Consider the following 20,963-nt stretch of genomic DNA (forward strand, 5'->3'; position numbering starts at 1 on the left):
TCGGTTCAGAGGCAGTGGTGCTGGTTGAGTGTGGTTCTCTATCCATTAAGCAGTGCTCTTTTGTCCATGCTAGTGGTGAGCATTCCCCAAAGATTGGACTGCTACCTACTCCATCCACCTCTGTACTGGAAATATATGAGCGGTTCGGTGCTAACTGGTTAGTAGTTTGACAGAAAATTGATTTGGGAAGCTCATAATTCTCCATATGACATTCTCTTTAATAATCATAGATAAGGACAGCATTATTGCTTAACACTAATTTTTTTTATTACTCAGGTCTCTTAACACTAACAGTGCAGATGTATTTTATGAAAATTTCTTCAAAAGTTTTAATTTTTTATTGAATGGTATTTCTTTTCCAAAAAGGGTATGAAATCTATAAGTGGATGTTAAATGTACTTAAGAAATTTTCTGTGCATTATAAAGTTCACATAAAATGGGTGTGTAAATTACTGGTGTGTATTGACTGTCATTTTGTGCCTGACGTAATTTTTTCTCTTTTATTGTTTTGAAGCAAAATCGATGAAATTCCTCCTGGATCGAAGTTTTCAATGCCGCATTTACCTGTAACTGCTGCATTTGTGGTTCCACCTCAGCGAGGGATAGCAGTAGGAGCTGGAGGTATACTTACAGCTCAAGGTTGTTGCTTTGAAGGACTTCACGTGGGAATTATTGCTTATTCAAAAGCTAAAGTTTATTTATCCAATTGCAAATTTTCCAACTGTCGTGTGGCTATCAGGGTATGTATATTCATGAAAAGTTTACTTTGAAATGATCTTACGATCAATTTGGTACATATTATATTTTTGTTATGGATTAGCATGTGTTCAATGCAGTATTTCCTGGCCCATAAAATGTATCCTGATTTTTCGGGTTAGAATTTACGAAAAGCGCTTGCATCAGACAGAAATAGATGAAAATATTTTCATATTTTCCTGTTATGTGAAGGAAATTGAGTTGTTACATGAAAATATAAACCGCTATACATATTTCAATGTTTATTCATCATAGAATACCAAAAATTTGACATAATTGTGCCAAAATACATCTAAGCTGCCTTGTGTCCGTGTTCTGAAGCATAATTTAAGAATTCAAGTTCAAATGCAATACTTATGACAGTCTTCTCTTTCAAGATCCCATGAGGTTATCATTTTAACCTAATATGCATTCAGTATCTGTTAATATTTTGTTGTTACCAACATTTCCATTAAAATAAACCATTTTCAATGCCTTTACAACACTCTGATACCACTTAATACTGAATGCCTCCAGACTCTTGAGTTTATCAGGAGAGGTACAATGTATGTATGTATAAGCAGAGAGGTAATATCCCTGTTAGCCGAACGCATATTAAGTTCGCAGAAGCACTATATGCAAGGTGATAATAAATGTGTTTTACTGTATACATTTAGGATTTAATTGGGAATTTTTAGAAAGTGCTTTAAAACAAAATATTAATACTCAGCTGCTTGCAATTGAATCAAAACAATGATATCATCAAAGTTTGTAATCAAGGCAACCATTTTCTATGTCTCATATGGGAAAAAATACTAGTAAGTATTTTCCAGCAAATTAGTATGCTCTTATATGTTTAAGCTATACTCATGGCCTATTAGATGCAGGCTGATTTTAGAGCACATTTTGGAGTAGCAAAAAGTATCTTATGGGTCAGTTAAAATAGGTCTTACATTAGTTGCATAGAATAGACCTGTTTCGAGTGGATTTAGTTAAATTTTTCAAATAATTTTTGTTTTTAGGTTTCCAAAGGCTCTGAGTTGGTGGCAGAGGATTGTCATTTTGAGAGTAGTAAAGGTGTTTCTATTCAAGTACTTGTTGGCTCTTCTGATGAACAAGAGAAGGGAGTGAAGGAAATAATGAATGGACAGGAGGAAGTTTTTGGTTCAAGTTCACTCTTGGAAAGGTATTTTCTTTATAATAGGACATAAATCTATTCTAAGTTTTTCCTGAATGCAGTCATTTAATTGAGTCACCTATACCATTGAGTGCTTTTACAATCCACTTCATTGCTATGTATTTGTATAATCCAGTGTGCTTATGTATTCCACTATTCTGATATATATGGATGATCATCATTAAGTTCTCTCTCACTCTTTTACTTGTTATTGCCATAAATATCACCAGAAATGGTATGGTAGGTATAATATGTGTGTTAATGGTAGGTGAAATGGTTTCATAAGCAGTTGATCTGGGGTACCAGAAGAATCAAACTATTTCAAAATATAATGCCCTGTGCAAATACTTTTGATAATGGCGGCTATTCAATTGTACTTTGCACTTGTACTTAACATCGCGGCCAATTTGAGGTTATGACTGATTACGAGATGCCTATAGCTTCAAGAATTCCAATCGCGATCTCCAGTAGAACTACAATATGGCAGGAAATTCATATTGAAATTTGTCCGGATTTAAGTGCTGCACCCTGTACATTCAGCAAACGGTTGGTGTATAAGGTAGCATATATTGTCTCTTTCTTTTTATTGATTCTTTTAGAAACAATATTTTGTGATAATTTTAGTTTAATGTGTACTCACAACTTACTGTTTTTTCATCCAATTTTGGAAGAAATATTAATTTCATACTTATTTCATGACTTTGAAATAGTTCTTTCTGCTACACTCTCACAATCAGCTAATTGCATTCATGCATTGGATCTCCTAATTATTGAAATTTGTAAATTATAATGATTGGAAAGTGACACAATATAGACTTTGCATCCCACAAAAAATACATTAATAAATATAATTAAATCTGCGATAGTAGAAATATGTGCCATATTTCCTGGTCCATAAGACACATGAATAAGGTACATGAGATGCAGTGTGATTTTTCATGTTAGAATTTACAGGCAATTCTTTGGCCAGATCAAAAAGGATGAAAATATTTTAATGTTAACACTTTATACAAAGCTAATGAAATTGACATTATAAAATTAGCTACAATTTAAATGTTTATTCATCCTAAAATCCCAGAATTTCATAATCACTGCTCCTATAATCATATACCATAAAACCCCTTGTTTGCACTTTTCTACAGACCCCAGAAAAAGTGTAAACTGCAGGAAAATGCAAATAGCAGGAAAACTAAAAATCGTGTAAATATGGGCTTCCACATATGTTGTAAAAATAGGAAACTATATGGAACATGATAAAATATTGTAAATTGCAGGAAAATGTAAATTCCGATTATCCAAACACAGGGCTTGAATGTATGAAGTTATTTTCATTGGAGTCACCACTGTCCTCATATATACAGTTATCTCCACTCCCATATAGTGCATTGCTAATTCTAAAGTTTTTAATAGACTCATGGTAGTGTCACTTTTAACTTTCTGTCAGGACTTTTTCATCCTCTCACAAACACTAGAAATGGATGTTTTATTCTCTCCATAGGGGCAAAATGATGATTTAGTGTCTGTCTACTTTATCCTCACTTGTAGAGGTCCCTTGGATGGTTTATTGTCTGGAATGTCCATCAGTGGAAATTGAGAAATAAATCCACGAGAAATCAAAGCAAGATACTTCCTCCATTCAGTGGCAATACTTTTTACCAATTCCATTTTCTGTACCTTAAACTGATTGCGCACTAAGAGAAACAATTTCTTTAGACCACCTAGATGCCTGGACTACACCTTCTGTAGCCATCACTAATTGCCCTCAACATCCATCCTTTGGGATAAAAAAGAGTATTAATTCCATACTGAATTGTTCATTTAGCATTTTTCGTTTTAAGATTATCAAAAGGAGCTATGAACCATCAGTGCAACAATCGAGAACAGCAGCATATTGCATCTTCCTGTTACCTGAAGTCTTCATGCAGATGCAAAAGTCTTTATACATATTTAACAGAAGTCTTTATGTTTAAAATATATTATTATTATCGCCATTACTGACAGCAAATTTAACGCCCAATCTTTTACTTTATAGCACTTCAAATGTCAAGGGTACCTCATCTGTGTTCTCTATTTGTCATATCTTAGTCTTTGTGCTATTGTAAGTGTACTATCCATTCCTAGACCATTTCTCCTCAAGAGTCTCTTACACCATGATTTTGTCTCAGAAAAATCGGCAAAGCCTAATGCTGATTTAATCACTTCTATTAAAATAGTTTTTGTTGAAATAGTTACCCCATTGTCCCTCTAGCTTTGGCCATTTAGGAGCACATTAACCATTAATGTAAAGTGTTTTTAACTTCTATCAGCATTTACAAAATCAGTCTTCCACTTCCTCCATTTTTGTATAGTCTACTCAGTAATTGAACCAAAATCAAAATTTTTAATTTTTATGTTATGCTTAGTTCCTGTGTGTCAAAGCAGATTGCACTCTGAGGAAAATTAGCACATTAAATAATCATTACCAAGGAATGTGCTTGGTAGCAATTATTTGATTTCCTTAAAAGGACTCCACATAATTAAGCACAATGTGTGAATGATAATCCCTGCTTAGTTAAAGTTGATAATAAAGCATAGCAATTGAACAGGTTGGTTATTTTCGGCTACTTTTTTGAACTAAGTGAATAATAGCTTTGAAGTGGTGCCCTTGTTTAGAAAGAGATATTGGAGTGAAAGCCCCCTATTTAGAGAAACAAAGATTATGCAATTTTCCTGGAAGAAAAAGGTCAAGCTTAATGTTAAAATAAGAGGGCAAAAACTAGAGTAGGTGGAAAAGTTAAAGTATCTCAGAAATTTTTTTGGACGAAATTGGTCAAAGTAATTGGGACATAAGAAGAAGAATTGCTCTAGGCAAAGAGGCTTTCACAAGGAAGAGGGAGTTGATGACAGAGACGTTCAGTAAGGATGTAAAGAAAAGGCTCGTCAAAATTTTGATATGGAGCCTAGTTTCATACAGTGAGGAAAAATGGTCACTGAAGCAGAATGATAGGCATAGAATGGAGGCCTTTGAAATGTAGGCATGGAGAAGGTGAAATGAATTGAAAGGGAAACAAATGAGGAAGGGCTACGTATGGTGGGTGAGGAGAGGGGGTTGTTGGGAAAAATCATAAGGAGCCTGAAAAATGAATAAAGGGCACATTGAGTGGCATTGGGATGATGAAGACTGTGATAGAGGGGAGAATGTTAGACAAAAGAGTAAGGGGCAAGAATAGGATAGGCATGTTGGACGGGATGAAGGGAGTACACAGAGATGAAGAGGGGCTTGTAGTAGAGTAGGATGTTGGGTTTGGTTTTTTAGGAGAAACAAAATATTTATTCGGTAGTTATGTCCATCAAAAACCTACCTTAACCATAGATTACCTAATAATGATAATATATGATTGTAATCAATGGTTAGGTGGGCAGGGACCCAGATGAAATGTGTCAAGGAAGGTTAGGGTGCTGGTTCCTTTCCCTGTTCTGGTTGTGATTTCCCAAAAGATCAAGTACCCAAAATATCACAACTTGAATAGAGTTGGTGCCCTGAGAGACTTAACAGGGAATCAAAGCCCTCTGGTTAGTTGCCCAAAACTCTATTCATGTACTGCCATAACCCTTTCACGAGTTGTTATTCTATGCCTCTTTTTTGATAGGGGGGAGGAACTGAGTATTTTATATCACATATGATGATGATGAAATTAAATCAAGCAGGGAGGGTCAGAAAATGGCATAAAATTGTTTCTTTTCGTAATGGGCTCTTATAATGCTCATGCCTATATTTTTAAGCTTTGATGTTTTTATGAAGAGTATGCAGTCATTGAGTGTAAGTTTAAAAAATTCAGTAATTCATATTATAATTTGATTACAGGATCCCTGGAATTCATTTACACGATTGCATATTCATATCTGACGAGGACAAAAGTGATCTACTGCTGAGTGCATGTAATGAGAAGCATGGTACCCCAGAAAGTGAGGAAGCATCTTCATGAGATCATATGGAGAGCAGCTAGAATATCCAAGGAGAAAATTGATGATATTATCAATGATATAACTTAAAATCCAATGTGATCTAACTTTAATGAAGAGTACATATATAGTTTGCCTTGTGTAAGAAAAACTGAACAAATATCCCTTCGTATAACTTATATCTGCAAATGTTTCATGTCTTGAAACATTGCAGCTTTCCTTTTTAACTTGGATTTTTTTATTCCTAATTTTTACCTGAGTTTATATGATATTTTATTGGTTTGCAGATTCATTAATCCTGCTGCATCCTTTGTTTGATCAAATTGCTTCAATAATATAGTAACTGTTAAATGAAAGTTTATATAAGTTTATTCATAATTTGTAATTCTAAATTATATTGCAATACTTTATTTGAGAAATTCTGCTGTTTAGAAATTTTGGTTGTATTTGTGCATGAATACTAGTTTAAATGTAGTCAACTGTAATTCATAATTGCTGATCTCATTATATCCTGCTTTCTTTTGAATTTGTGGAGATAAAGTTTGATGTGGTTTATTCCTGTAATTTACCACATAATATTTATTGATTGTAAAAATTGCTGTGATTTGTTTGGTAATGATTAAATATTTTATTTTGAATAATAAATGATATTGATTTTTACATTTGACTCTTGAATTTTCTTTCACTTTTCCATCTGCAGCATTTATAAGTTTGCATTCTATTCTCATCCCATACAAAAAATTTGAGCCAGTATTTCACTTAAATTCCATCATTTGCAATGAAACTTGAAATAATGTATTTGTGTGATAATGGAAAAGACCCCTGTTGCAGTGGTACTCATATTTTGTTATGTTCATTACTTACTTTGTAATGCGTGTTATTGTGTTTCCAACACGATCAATTCCAGTAACCAAACCAAAGGTTGGTTTAATAGGCGAGGATAGAGCTTTTCTAGGATTAGGTCCAATGGCTTGTGGAATTTCAGCACAAGGGTAGTGGGGCCAGTTCCTTTCGCTGGGCTGTTTGTGGTTTCCCAGAAATATCTGGTACTCAAAAAATCAAGAGAGCTTGAGTGAGGGTGCTGAGAGGGGCCACCTGGGATTAAACCAGGGCCCTCCAGCCAGTAGCTCAGTGCTGTACCCACTGGACTACCTCATCCTCATCAATACAAAGCTTCCATCAAATCCTTTCTAGAGGCAATGAACTTTACCTTTATCATTTTGATCTTTGTATGGAAAGAGTTAATAGTTTTTGCCATGTAAATGTTTCTTGTAGATCTCTTACAAATAATTTAAATTCTTATATTTAAAATATATATTCCCACTCTTAACACGATTACTGTATGAATGATTTCCTTCACTATTTGCCAAGATATTTAATTATATAACTACGAAAGTTTAATAGATATTGAGAGCCATGGTAAAATAATTGATTTTCACAATATAATTGGTTAACAGAATGTTACACTGAACTAGTTCCGCACATGGCCAAATGGTTTACATTGCTGTAAAATGCATCATACTACCTACCACAGATTTTGACCTTTTTCTGCTCATTCCAATTCGGAATGATTGACGCAGAGGAATTATTTTTCTGCTCCACTTTACGCATGTGTGGATATACATTCACTTGAAGCCCTACTTAGGAATTGTTTAGGATGTTACCCATGCAACTGAATATTTTTCAGGTATCTTTATCATTAATATAAGGGAACTGTGCTGTTACATATTTTGGCAAGATTTTTATATGGCTTGATTTGGAGTTATTTTACACTGGCTTCCTTAAAATGCATATTTCATGCCACATAATAAGCTAGCTGAGAATATTGAAATTGATAGACTAAATAGTGGTTGGATAATAATAATGATTTTATTTACCCAAGGATTGGTGTACAACAACAATATAGGACACATCATAAAAATAAGAAAATAGAAATTCAGAGCATTCACATACAGAGATTAAAATGTGGGTGTGTATATATATTTATATATCGGTGATGTTGAAACACTCACAAGAGCAATATAACATTTGGACGGCACAACAGAACACACAGCAAATAGATAGCACTTCAAAGGATACTCACATTGTAGATTTTTTGAGCTTTCGGCCTTCTTCAATGTTTCTTAAGCCTTTGTATTCCTGTGGTAATTTATTATATAGGTTTGGCCCATTGCCTTTGGTCCTACACTTGCTGCTTTGGTTCGATTTTATTTTACATGCAGGTTTGGCTGGGTTCCGGTATGGTGACTGTGGTAATGAGAATTTGCATGGAAATCTCCCGGATTTTGTTTCATGTATGTTACAGTGAATAGGATGCATTTGGATGGTAAAGGTAGAAGCCCAAACTCTTCAAGAAATGGACGGGCAGATGAAATTGGGGATTTAGATGCAATGATGCGAATAGCCTTCTTTGGCAGTTTAAATATAACTTGGGAGAAAGGAGATGCGCCCAGAGAATGATACCATCTGTAATAATGGAGTAAATAAAAGTAGTATGGTTCGATAGAGCAGTAGGTTTCTTAGTTCGAATATTTTTCAGAGTATACCCATGGATACTGCAGTTGATGATGTCAAATCCTATTACCTCATTGCTTCCTTCCGGTTAGAACCCAAGGATTTTTTAAGCTGCGGTAGGTGTATAGAGACCGTCTACGAATAAGGATTGAGAGGAATAATGATCATTCGCGTAATCTAAACATTATCCTTTGCTTTATTTACCGAAATATCTCCCTTTATTTGTCGAAATGTCTCCCGCAGAGTGGCCTCCGTCCACTTCAAAGAAAAGCTCAAATACGTACTTCTACAAAATAAATTATTTTCCCCACATTTACCGGTAACGACAAAGAAATAATCCATTCAAGATTACATTGGATTGAAGATATTAGATGTTATAAAATAATTATTCAAAATGTAAGTATTTCCACAAAGCTATGGTAAACTAATTATTTTAGCTGTAATTTGAAGTATTACACCCATTCATTTAAATGGTACCGTTGACACTTGTTTCCTTAGTTCTAAGAATCGCAATGACGTCGCTGTTATCGTTCATGTTGTTCGTATCCAAAGAAACTTCTTCTCTGTTGGTTATAATTTTCCCGCGCTCCCAGGATAAATTCACAACAGTACCATCACATGTTTATTTTTATGTGACTGACCACTCTTTCGGAATCGGTAAAACTTGGATTTGTCGATAAAATAGTAGGAAAACTTTGATTTTTATCAACCAACGATTAGATTAATGTAGCTCTACCATTTGTTACAATCCAGAAGTAAATTTAAAGTTTAAGTGGTGATCATTTGTAAGTGAACACTTGCGTTTGATCGTAGTTAATGAAACTTTTTGAGTAATTTCAACTTTAACCACTTATAGTTGGAGAAAAATGCCTAAAAATGTTGATATTCACATTTTTATCTGTGCGGCAAAGCAGCATTTACTCAATCGCAGTGAGAAAACAGCCGTTGTAATTGAACGAAAACTACGGGTAAGTTAATCTATTACTTTCGAATGTTAGAAGTATATTGACAATGATGACTTGATTGAATTTCTTTGGAGGCTTTTTACCGGTATTAATTCGAATTTATTCTATTTCGAGTAAAAATACTATTGTTAAATTCAAAGGGTGATAGATTTTGAAAGTATTTTTGGCTAGAGGTTAGAGTATGTTTTCTCACATGACACTCTTCAGAAGTAATACTTTGTCTGTTTACTCCCCAGTTGTTGGCGGACATTGCCGATGAAACTGTTTTTGATCCATCAGCTAACGGTGCCGGACCAGAATTCTATGTTGCTCTACATGAGCTTTTGACATCCGAGCAACCAAACTCCAAGCTGGCCTTAGCGGCAGCGGATGTTCTAGCAAATTCAATCCGTAATAGAGCTGCCCGACCAGAAATAATTAACACGTACAGGTTTTCCTGGCCAGTTGCCAGACTTTTTATGGCCCTATATAGTGAAAGCAACCAGGCAGAAGTGTGGAAAGATGGTGATGACAGTGTAAAAAGGGATTATAAACTTTTGTGTCTTCTTCGTGAGCTCACGTATGGAATCCGCCTGCTATGGCAAGAATCTTATCTTCCTCGTCTCATCCAAGTCCTTTTGGGAATAGTTAGTGGGACTTTGAGTAAAGAATCTAGTGACAAGTAAGTGCATTTCATTTCTAGATCCATTGCGTATGATATAAATAAATACAGATGTTATATCTGTCATTGATGGATGACTAGGAGAATTTAATTTTTAAATTTGATCACCTTCTTTTGTGAGCTGTAATCAAAAGATAGTTTCTGAATTTATTTAGTCTCTTAAAAAATAAGGCATCTTGACAAATTACCTTGTAAGTGTAATTTTCCCTGAGTTTGAATAAATTTGCAATCCGAGAATAGATCTGTAGCTTGTGTTTACGAAAAATTAAAGTAACTAGTCTGTTGTAAACGAAGAAATTGTAAGGCTGACATTTTGGTGTAATAGCATTATATTCTGCTGTCTCTCCCTCTGCATAAATACAGTAACTCTAATAATCATGCTGGTTTGCATTACTTTCTACTGACAGTACTGTGATTATTGACATAGCTATGTAAAAAAATAGATCTTATTTTTCCATGTAGATTGGCAGGATTCTAATGTGCTCAGTTATTTTAAGGAAAAAAGTATGGGAAAAAGTTACATCGAGCATAAGGTTGAAATTATAATGTGTTTTTGCCGGGTAAATGTTTGCATGTATAGGTCATGTCAAGTCTTGTCAAGGAGTGGGATAAAATAAATATTAAGGTACATAGCACAAAAAAATAAGATCAGTAGCAGTGTAAGTAAAATATTAAGCACCGTAGTACACTCTACTGGATGCTGAGCAAAAGTGTATAATTGTTTTAAATGCGGCAAAATTTATAAGTCTTGCTGACATTGGAAGGTGATTAAATATTAGTATTAGTCATGGATGCCCATATTAGTCATGGGTGGTTGGGATTTTGTTAATATGCATTGCTTAAGAGATAATCAATTTTTCATCGTGTTTTAGTCCTAGCCTTGTTATTCAAATACTCTTGGTAAATGTTATAAATGTCCTGCTCTTGAATGTGTGTTAAGTGTATGTATAATTTCTATTAGTCAGGGGTATACAATGTGGTCTGTGGCAGAAACGCTGAAGTAAAGTGGAAAAACTTTCTTCAGTATTATAGAACCCACCAAATTTAACAGGGTGTACTGGAATATCCAAAAACTCTCCTATACCACGGGTATTTTGGAACTTTAAATGCTTAGACTGTTGGGTGAAGCCCTCTGGTGACTGGAAGTCAAATGTCATCATTTACCACTCCCATTACCCCAGGTCATTTTAACTCCCAAATTCTCATCATTAATGCCAAAATTCTTCTCACTCCTACCAAATGTCAAAAGGAGGAGTTTGAAATTTATTCACTTCAAGGTGCTGTCTAAAATGACACTAATCAACCTGAAGGTCGGTTTGTAAGGTGATGTTACATCTCATACCAAGCCCAATGGCATGGGAAATTCACACATCAGGGCAGGTGGCCAGTTGCTTTTCTGAACTTCCAGTCTAAAACAGACCTGATACCAGAAAAAGCACACAATTTGAGTGAAGCTGAGGGTGTCCTTAGGTGTTCCCTTGAATTTAGCGTGGGTCCTTCCGTCAGTAGCCCAGCAATACTCACTTGACCACCACGACCCTTATGTTACCTCATTTGGCTGGTCTATTTAGGTTGATTTTTAAAATCGAGTCTTCTCACCTTCCTCAGTTCTGATGGTGTGACCTTTAGGTGTGTTAGTTCTTTAAGAGTAGTGGTAATTTTATGTTAGGTACTTCTATAACTGTAGTCATTTGCATAGTTCTTTAGATACTGTTAATCCAGTGAAAGGGTAAGATAGAAATCATGAAATATAATGAGTAATTTCAATAATAAGTTATTGGTAAGCAAAAACTTAGATTTTCAATTTGCTATATGCTTATGATTTTTTAGTGCAGAATTATATTTGGGTTCTCATTTCTTTTTCAGAGTTGATGAAAGTAAGCCTGTGGACAATGTCAATGAAAGGCCTGCTGTTGCTTTAGCTGTTCTGGTAAACCTTTGCCATAGAAATCTTCCTGCAGTCTATTGCTTGCTTCGTACAATAGATGGTCGGGAATTTATTCGTACCCTGCTTCGGCTGAATGAAGGAATGACATCTGTGAATGCTAATTTACAGGTTTGTGTGACTTAATTTTTTCCATCTGAAATTTATGTTGGTATCTACTTTTTGTGGGGATCAAGATGGCGTGGGGGCTAATGCGCTGGCTTCCCACCCAGAGGGCGCAGGTTCAAATCCTGGCGGTGTTCAATATTTTTCAGATGTATCTCGATCCCTACTTTGTGGAGGGCACTTTGAGTGAGTATGCCGTCCGTCGGATGGGACATTAAACTGCGAACCCCTTGGCACCTGTCGTAAAGAGTAGGCTAATGCCAATGCCGGGTTTCTCTCCATCCTTCATCCTTTCCTGTCCATCCCCTATGGCGCAAATGACCTCAGCAGTCGGTCATCTCCCCTAAAAACTAGTGCTACCCTACTTTTGTGGTGCTCATAAGTTTCCAGGTATTTCTGCATTATCTGCATGGACTCATCCCTGAATAGAAAGTCTTCTAAGAAACAATATCAGTGGCTGGTTACAGAAAATAACTTATGTGAATGAATATGGTTCTCTGTCTTCACAGTATCACATATTATGCCATGTACAGGTTGAGTTTCCCCTGTCCAAAATGCCTGAGATCAGTAGTAATTTTTAATTTGCTCATAGATTCAGAAACTATTGCATATTCGTGGTGCGAAATGGGGAGGAAACCCAGGGTGTAAGTAAAATTCATTTATGTTTCATGTACAACTTTTATGTATTCTCTGAAAGTTAATTTGGCGACATTTTTAATAATTCTCTCATGTAATGCATTTTTAGTAAGATTTCATGCATGTGGTTTCATATTGGTCCCTCAAAAAGTTTTGCATTTGAGATTATGTCTGGATTCTGACTTATGCATGTAAGAAGTGAACTTCTGTGTTTTATTGATGTATGAGCAATCTCTTAAGAATGTTGCTCTCTATTAAAATAAATATTTCCAAAAACAATTGCATATTAAATCGATATGTAGGCAATAGTAACAATGGTGAATAGTGAACAGGCCTGTCATATATTGACTTGCTCTTTATTTTAATTTATGCTGGCAGTGGCTGGTTTCACTTAGAAACTCTTCCTGATAAATATGAATTTGTAAGCAATTTTCAAATCCATACTGATGTGATTATTTTATTTGTTAATTCATACTTTGTAAAACAATTGTTAAGTTTTGCTAGGATTCCTGCACTTCAAGTAACATTTCAAGTGTAGTCCTGCTACTAGCGCAGGAAACTGACGATTTCTCTAGCAGTTATAAGACAAAACCCATTAGATTAGAACACATCAAGTAATGGCAGCTTATTTTTTTAGATCCAGGTTTCAAAAATGCTGGTGATTCTGGAAGAGGTATCTGGTGGAATACCAAGTGGATCAATGCAAGCATTTGTCCACCTGACATTCATGTCCATGAAGGAGGCCTTGCTACACCGAAATCCGTATCTTCTCCAACATGTTGTTGACTTCTTTGCTGATGTTCGTGGTGGTGGAACATCAAGACCGAGAGAAGCTCTCTTAAGTTATAATGGTTACAGGGAGGTAAGATTTTATGAATCGTTACTGCTTATGGGTGCAAATGAATGATTAATGACTGCATTGATTCAAAGAATTAATTACTCAAAACTAGTGTAATGGTTTACCTTTTTCATTGAGTCACTCTGGTATTATAGAGTGTGTCAAGTTATGCCTGAAAATCTGTGGAATGGAAGTTTAATGAAGATTTTGTATTAATTTAATGTGGCCTGTCATTCTTATTAATTAAGCAAAGGAATTATATACACTGTTTTTTCTTTATTAACTCTTATCATGAATAGGATGTGCTGCTTGTCAGTTTTCCGGGCATTTGTTTTTAACCAAATTTTAGCCTGTTACCAGATGATATTTAAAAAAATAGAGATATCTTTAAGTTTTAAGTTTAGTCAGCAATTTCTCCCAATCAGTTAGATGAATTAATATAATTTGATCATTGTGTGTTTGATTCTCTCATTAATTGGGACATTGAAAATTTGCAAATTCAAATAAAGATTTTTAGGCAAATTTTGTCATTATTATTTAAGATAATGAATTTACATTTTTGTAATCTATAGCCGCATGACATAGACAAATCTTGTTAAGCTCTGTACTGCTTCTCTCCTTGGTACCCCATTATCAAAATAATGATCTAATTTGATGATTCTTTCGACTGGATATTTCCAGGGTGTGGAGTCATTATTGGCTGTCATCGCAGAAGGTTGTTCTCCTGAAGATGCATGCTACGTGCTCAATTTTCTCTGCTCTCTGGTGGAGTTGCGTGTGGAGGGTATAAAGAGCCTTTTTCCATCTTTGGTTGCTCTTGCCATCAATTGGATGAAGGGCAAAGGAGAGGCATCATATCATGCCCTCAATCTCCTCTGCATGTTGATGTCATCCATTGATGAAGAAGACAGTGGTGATGATGAACAAGCTGATCAAGAGATGCATGAGAATGAGATGGATGTACAGGAAGACACTAGTGGGAGCGGTGAGGATTCTGCAAAGAGGAAGAGGGTATCTACGGGCAATGATACAAACAAGTGTAAGTTGAATATTTGTCAGAAAACATACTAAACACTGCACTTTCAATACTAATTCAGGCTTCACTTTGTGGAATTGTTTGATGTCCTTATGAAATGAGTTAGTAATTTTCTACACTTTATTTCGCAGTACAACGTTTTTCACTGACTTGCAGCATCATCAAGTGATGATGCCGCAAGTCGGTAAAACACGTTATACTGTGAAATAAAGTCTTTGGAAAATTGCAAACTTATTTCATTCGTCAGAAAAGCTTAATGATTAATCCATGTATACACACTTAGTGTCTCCTTTGCTACTTTACCTCTTAACTTGTTACATTCTTAAGTCATGGACCCTGCACTTGTGTGTTTCTCTATTATTATATTATGGGTCTTAACAAAATGTTAAAGAAGATTTGAAAAATGCATGTATTACTTACACGAATAAAGCTCACTCTTAGGTAACACTGTGATATTACATGTCAATGATCAATTGGTATAAACCTCTGCAACATCACAAACTAAATACCTGGGTTTCAATGAATGATCCTTGTCAACAACTTCATGGCATACATAAAATTGTCATTTTTTCTTTATTGTTTTTTCACATGTTTAAGATCACTTAATAAGGAAAATTTGTGCATTTCTTACATTTGGATCTTGCCTTTAACCAGAGTAATCAATCTGAAAATTGGCTCAGAAAATTCGGTTAAAGCTTGCCTCATTCTAAGTACTATGGTTTGTGAAAGTCACACAGTTCTCTCCCTCTACTGCTTGTGGTTCCCAGGCGGATCTAATATCCAAAACGTGACACAGTTTGGGTGGACCTGGATATGTCCAAAGTTACTGGAAATTGAATCCAGGCCCTCCAGTCAGTAGCTGAACACTAAACCCCCTGGGCTGCAATGCTTCTTACTGCATATGATTATGAAAGTATCACCTTGGGCAGGAGATATTTATGAACTTACAAATCCATTCTTGATAATTGCATGAATATAAATTCCATAGAGCTGCCAATAGTTTTGCAAAAACTGTTTCTCTGCCCTCAATTTTTCTTTTTCCATAAAGCTTGATGTTCCATTATCCATGCATAAAAAAGTATGGTAGGAATCATTGTGTTCACAAACTCAAAGTTTAACCTGTATTCTCATATGAAAAATAAAAAGTGGATTTGATTCCATCAGTAATATTCCTAGAAAATGTCACGGATTTGATTAATCAAATATGTTAAAAGCCTTATTTGTGTAATGCCAATGAACAACTGAGTTCAAATTTGAACAAGTACTGTGTAGATATGTTATGGAAATAATCAATAATTGAGTGCACTGGTACTAAAATGTCATCTACATTTTAGATTATTGATATGCCAAATTTCTTATTGGAGAAGTTATTTCGACTTGCTTATGTATTTCTTTGAATTGATGAAAATTTTTGAATGGAAATCCTGAAAAGTACTGGAATGAGGATTTCATAATTTCAGAACCATGTCCTTGGTTGTAGAGGGGATAGGGAAGGGACAAGGAGACTATAGGTAATTACCTAGGGAGGTTTTGGAAAATAAATAATTGAAGGTAGCATTAGTTCTGAATAAATGAAGAAATGTATGTTTCCCCCACCACACGCCCTTGCGGCAGCTGGTGGGGTATTATGTAGATGAATGTTTTAAGAGTAGTGATATTGAGTAAACTCCGAGAACTCAAGGTGAATACTATCTATGAGTGATGAGGAGGTGAAGAATGGTGGTAACGACTCTGAGGAAGATTCTGTTTGACTCGGTGACCATTGTAAGTATTCCATATATACAGGGTCCATACAATAAGTATCGGGACTGGTTCCAAAAATAAAATTTATTGCAGTTATCATTACAATTTCTTAATAATTTTCAAAATACATTCCTCCTGCATCGATACACTAAGTTCGGCACATCTGCCACTCGTCAAAAGCCCGCTGGAAGTCAGTTTCCAGAATACTGTTGAGAGCCTTTGTCGTCGCCGCTTGAACCGCCTTGATGGAGTCGAACTGATATCCTTTGAGCTAACCTTTGAGGTAATATTGTTGTTGAGAAAATCTTCATCGTCCTGGACACAGTCTAAAATTTCTTACGAAATTTCCACCTGCAACAGTTTTCATTCCTTGCTCAAGACTTTCGGCACCAGCTTCGTGCACACTTTCCTCATTGCAAGATCCTCTGTTACAATGGTGTGGACGGTTCTGACTGAAAGGCCGGTCTCCTCACTGATAAGGGTGATGGTTAAATGTCTGTCAGAGTCCAAAACTTTTTTCACTTTGGCCACCTGAGCATCGGTTCGAGCGGTCATTGGGCATCCGACGTGGTGCTTGTCTTTGACGAGCTCCTGGCTCCCTTAAACATTTTGTGCCACTCAAAAACTCTTGTGCGGCTTATGGCATCTTCCCCATAAGCCTTTATAACGAGTTCAAGGGTCTCCGATGCAGATTTCCCGAGTTTAACACAAAACTTCACAGCGTAGCATTGCTCGACGGTACGATCCATGCTGGCGTGATGACACCTCAAACAATCACTTGTCACAAAAATCCACCTCCTGTCTCAATGCATGCCTGGAGGCAACTGAACTAATGTGCACCAGAGTGGTGGGGGACCCCCCTACTGAGCCGACCGGTCAGACCCCCATCCACCACTCCGTTGAGGCTACAGCGAACCAGTCACGAAACTTATTTTATGGACCCTGTATATAGCTGCTCCAATGTATCCATTCATCATGCCTTTACTTCCTGTTGTGATAAAATCACTGCTCTGCTCTTCACCCCTTTAGAGTATTGCCAAGTAATGTTGCCATTTTCAGAAAGAATGCATATGTTCTTCTATGCACATCCCGAAGGCCCTTTCGGTTTTCATGGTATCTGAAGCATTTAAGTCTATGGATTTGGGCTTATGAATTTCACTTTTGTTCATGCCCATATACGACATGCCCATGTAGACATGGTATGAGGGTTGTTAGAAAGCTTCCTGGTATCACAACCAGATATCAGATCTAGCGCAACAAGTTTCCTGCATATTAATAGGTAATCCTTTATGAATAAACTCATAACATGTCAGTTATGAAATTCTGTTTTTAATGTGATACCATCACTCAATGCCCACTTCATCAGATTCATATGCCTTTGCAGCCATCTCACTGAGGTACATATGCTGCACTGATTGCCTTTCATCTAGATGGTATCCTTCGATCTACCTGGCATTGGGGACCCAGCCAGGAGCAATCATTACTGCTCCCAGCAGCAAATCTAGAGGTGTCATTAGAATCCACAAGTCCTTTACCGAATCTAGGTTTTAGTTCATTGGAAAGGGTGTCAGTGATAATGTTCAATAATTTTTCTGAAACATTTTTTCCTGAAACTCATCATGTGAGACTGATTACATACATCAATGCTTATTTCTTTCTCATGTTTAATTTCATGTGCCTTCTTCATTCTAGGCATGGAATATATTGTGTTTATTAATTTTAATTTCAGGTATCAATAGAAGGCAATCACTTTACAAACCTAAGTTGAAAGTATCAAAAGATAAAGATGACAAGCAAGAGAGATCAACCTCAAGCACATCTGTGAAGCATCTTGTGACACAAGCTCTCCCAGAACTCTTAATGATGCTGGAAGTAATTGCTCAAGAAGTGACTCAAAAATTACCATCCAAAGGGGAGACAAGAGAGAGGCTTAGGTCTCTTTTCCAGCTTCTATGTCATATCCTTTTACGTTCAAGCATATTTTTCATCAATATCAATTACTGCCTCTTTTTTCTTTTACGCAGACTACTATGTGCAATGCAGGAAACCCCCTGTATCGATGATTCTTGATCTATGGGAGATCTGTAGGGTAGTGGTATTTATTAGGATAGGTGACTAACAGCTGAGATCATTTATACCATTAGGGATAAATGACTAGTTTGGTTAGGCTAGGATTTTCGGGGAATGGTGGAGAGGAACTCAGACATTATTTATAGAGTAATGTACTCTCAATGAAAAACCCCAAGGTGTCTCCAATTTAATGCCCCAAAAAATTGAGTTTACTGCTCTTGTGCCCTCCATATAATATAAATAGTAAAATGTAAATCAGGATTATTGCAAGGTAATCTACCGGTTAAGGTAGGTTTTTGGATGGACACAACTACGAAACAAATATTTTGTGACTCCTAACAAAACAAAATCCAACAACCTACTCTACATCAGATCCCTCTTCATCTCTGAGTACATCCTTCCTCCCTTCATCCCTTCCAGCATCCCTACCCTCTTCCTTCCCTTTCCTGGCTTGCCTAACATTCTCCCCTCTATTAGTCTTCAACATCCCACTGCCGATCAATATGCCCTTCATCCATTTTTCCTGCCTCCATAGGATTTCTACCAACAAAACCCCTCTCTTCACCCACTATACCAAGTACTTCCTCATTTGTTTTCCTTTTGGTCCATTTCACCTTCTCCATTCTTCTCCACACCCACATTTTAATGCCTATTCTCCTGCTTCAATGACCATGTTTCTACGCCGTAGATAGCTATGCTCCATATCAAAGTTTTTATGAGTCTTTTCTTAATATCCTTACTCAACGTCCCTTTCATCAACTCCCTCCTCCTTGTGAAAGCCTCTTTGCCTAGCGCAATTCTTCTCCTTACGTCTCTACTACTTTGACCGTGTTGGTCCAAAACACTACCGAGATATGTAAACTGCTCTACCTGCTCTAGTTTTTGCCCTGCTATTTTAATGTTTAGCTTAGCCTTTTTCTTTCTGGAAAATCGCAAAACCTTTGTTTCATTAATATTCATTTTCATCCCATATCTGTCGCACTGAATTTCCAATTCACTCAGCAATGTTTGCAACCCCTTGGCTGACTGACGAACTAGAGCTTGGTCATCAGCGAACACAACTGATTTTATGAGTTTCCCTCCGACTTTCATTCCTACCTCCAGTTCTTCCCATGTCTCTTTAATCATTTCCTCTGCATACAGGTTGAACAGCAATGGTGGTAATGGGCAACCCTGCCTTACACCCCTTCCTAACACTGCCCATCCAGACTCCCCGTTTCCCACTCTCATGAGCAGTCTGAGACATGTACAGGTTGCGGATTAGCCTCCTGTTCCTCCAATCTATTCCTGTTTTCTGCAGAATACTCATTATTTTTTCCCAATTCACTCTATCAAACGCTTTTTCGATATCTACGAAACAGGCAAATACCTCCTGGTTGTGTTCTATATTCCTCTCAATTAATAATCTCATTACTGCAATGGCATCACGCGTACCTCTCCCCTTCCTGAACCCAAACTGATCATCCCCTAAGTAATCATTTGCCCTACTCTCTATCCTTTTGTCTATGATCCTGAGAATAACTTAAGCTGCGTGGGATATGAAACTTATTGTTCTGTAGGCCTCATATGATGTAGCCCTTACCTTTTTCGGAATAGGAACTAGCGCTGATTTCACAAAGTCTTCCAGCCAGGTTCCTTCCTCATAGATACTACTAATCAGTAAATCAGGGTACCACTGAAAATTCTGAATGGTGGAATTCAAATTCAGGGTGGAAAGGCAGTAATTTTGGCACTCCTCTTTATTAATCCTCAAAGATGGTAGATCTAATACTTAAAGAAATTCACCTGACAAATTTGATATCTCTCAGAAATAAGTGTCATTTTTTTATTCATTAAGCCTCTCATTTCATTATTATTGATAGTAATCACCCAGTTGAGGTAGGTTTTTGTTGGGCACAAGTTCCTAGCAGAACCGTGATTATTTCCTTGCTCCTTATAGCAAAACACTACCCAACATCCAACCCTGCAATAAACCCTTCTTCAATACTGCATGCCTCCTTCCTCCCTTCATTCCATTTAACATCCTTATCCCATTCCTCCCCTTCATTATCTGCCTAACATTCTATCCTTTATCTCAGTCTTAAACATACCATTGCCAATCAATTTGCTTTGCATTCACCTTTCCTGCCTCATTTGGATTTCTCCCAGCAATCTCCTCTTCTCCATAACCATATCTTGCTAATCCTTTTGTTTTCCTTTCTGTCCAATGCACTTCCTCCATCCTTTTCCACACCCTCATTTCAAAAGCCTCCGATGTATGCCTGTCATCCTGCTTCGATGGCCATGTTTCCATCCGTACATAACTATGCTACATATCAAAGATTTAATGAGCTTTTTCATAATGTTCTTACTCATTGTACCTGTCATCTATTCTATTCCTTGTGGAAGCTTCTTGGCTTGATGGAATCCTTCTCCTTATATCTCTGTTACTTTGACCATTTTGGTCCAAAACAATTCTGAGATATGTAAACTATTCCTCCTCCTCTAGTTTTTTCCCCTCTATTTTAATATTTGGCTTAGCCTTTCTCTTCTGGGAAACCCACAACCTCTGTTTTATTAACATTCTCATCTTACATTTATTTCACTGACTTTCCAA

The 20,963-nt window shown here is 36.4% G+C and overlaps 1 protein-coding gene across 1 annotated transcript in view; it reads left to right on the forward strand.

Moving 5' to 3' along the window:
- Positions 1-1,616: 1,616 nt before the first annotated feature.
- Positions 1,617-20,963, forward strand: part of LOC139692135 (protein CIP2A) — a 29,773-nt gene continuing 10,426 nt past the window's right edge. Inside the window, exons 1-9 of the mRNA XM_071590183.1 lie at positions 1,617-1,667; positions 1,758-1,921; positions 9,225-9,336; positions 9,570-9,987; positions 10,235-10,238; positions 11,900-12,050; positions 13,318-13,542; positions 14,200-14,557; positions 18,027-18,169. Of these exons, the coding sequence (XP_071446284.1) occupies positions 1,617-1,667; positions 1,758-1,921; positions 9,225-9,336; positions 9,570-9,987; positions 10,235-10,238; positions 11,900-12,050; positions 13,318-13,542; positions 14,200-14,557; positions 18,027-18,169 (1,626 nt within the window). The remainder of the gene's footprint in view (positions 1,668-1,757; positions 1,922-9,224; positions 9,337-9,569; positions 9,988-10,234; positions 10,239-11,899; positions 12,051-13,317; positions 13,543-14,199; positions 14,558-18,026; positions 18,170-20,963) is intronic.

This window comes from Hetaerina americana, unplaced genomic scaffold, assembly GCF_022747635.1.
Source record: "Hetaerina americana unplaced genomic scaffold, ioHetAmer1.1.p SCAF_4, whole genome shotgun sequence".
In the NCBI taxonomy this organism is placed as follows: domain Eukaryota; kingdom Metazoa; phylum Arthropoda; class Insecta; order Odonata; family Calopterygidae; genus Hetaerina; species Hetaerina americana.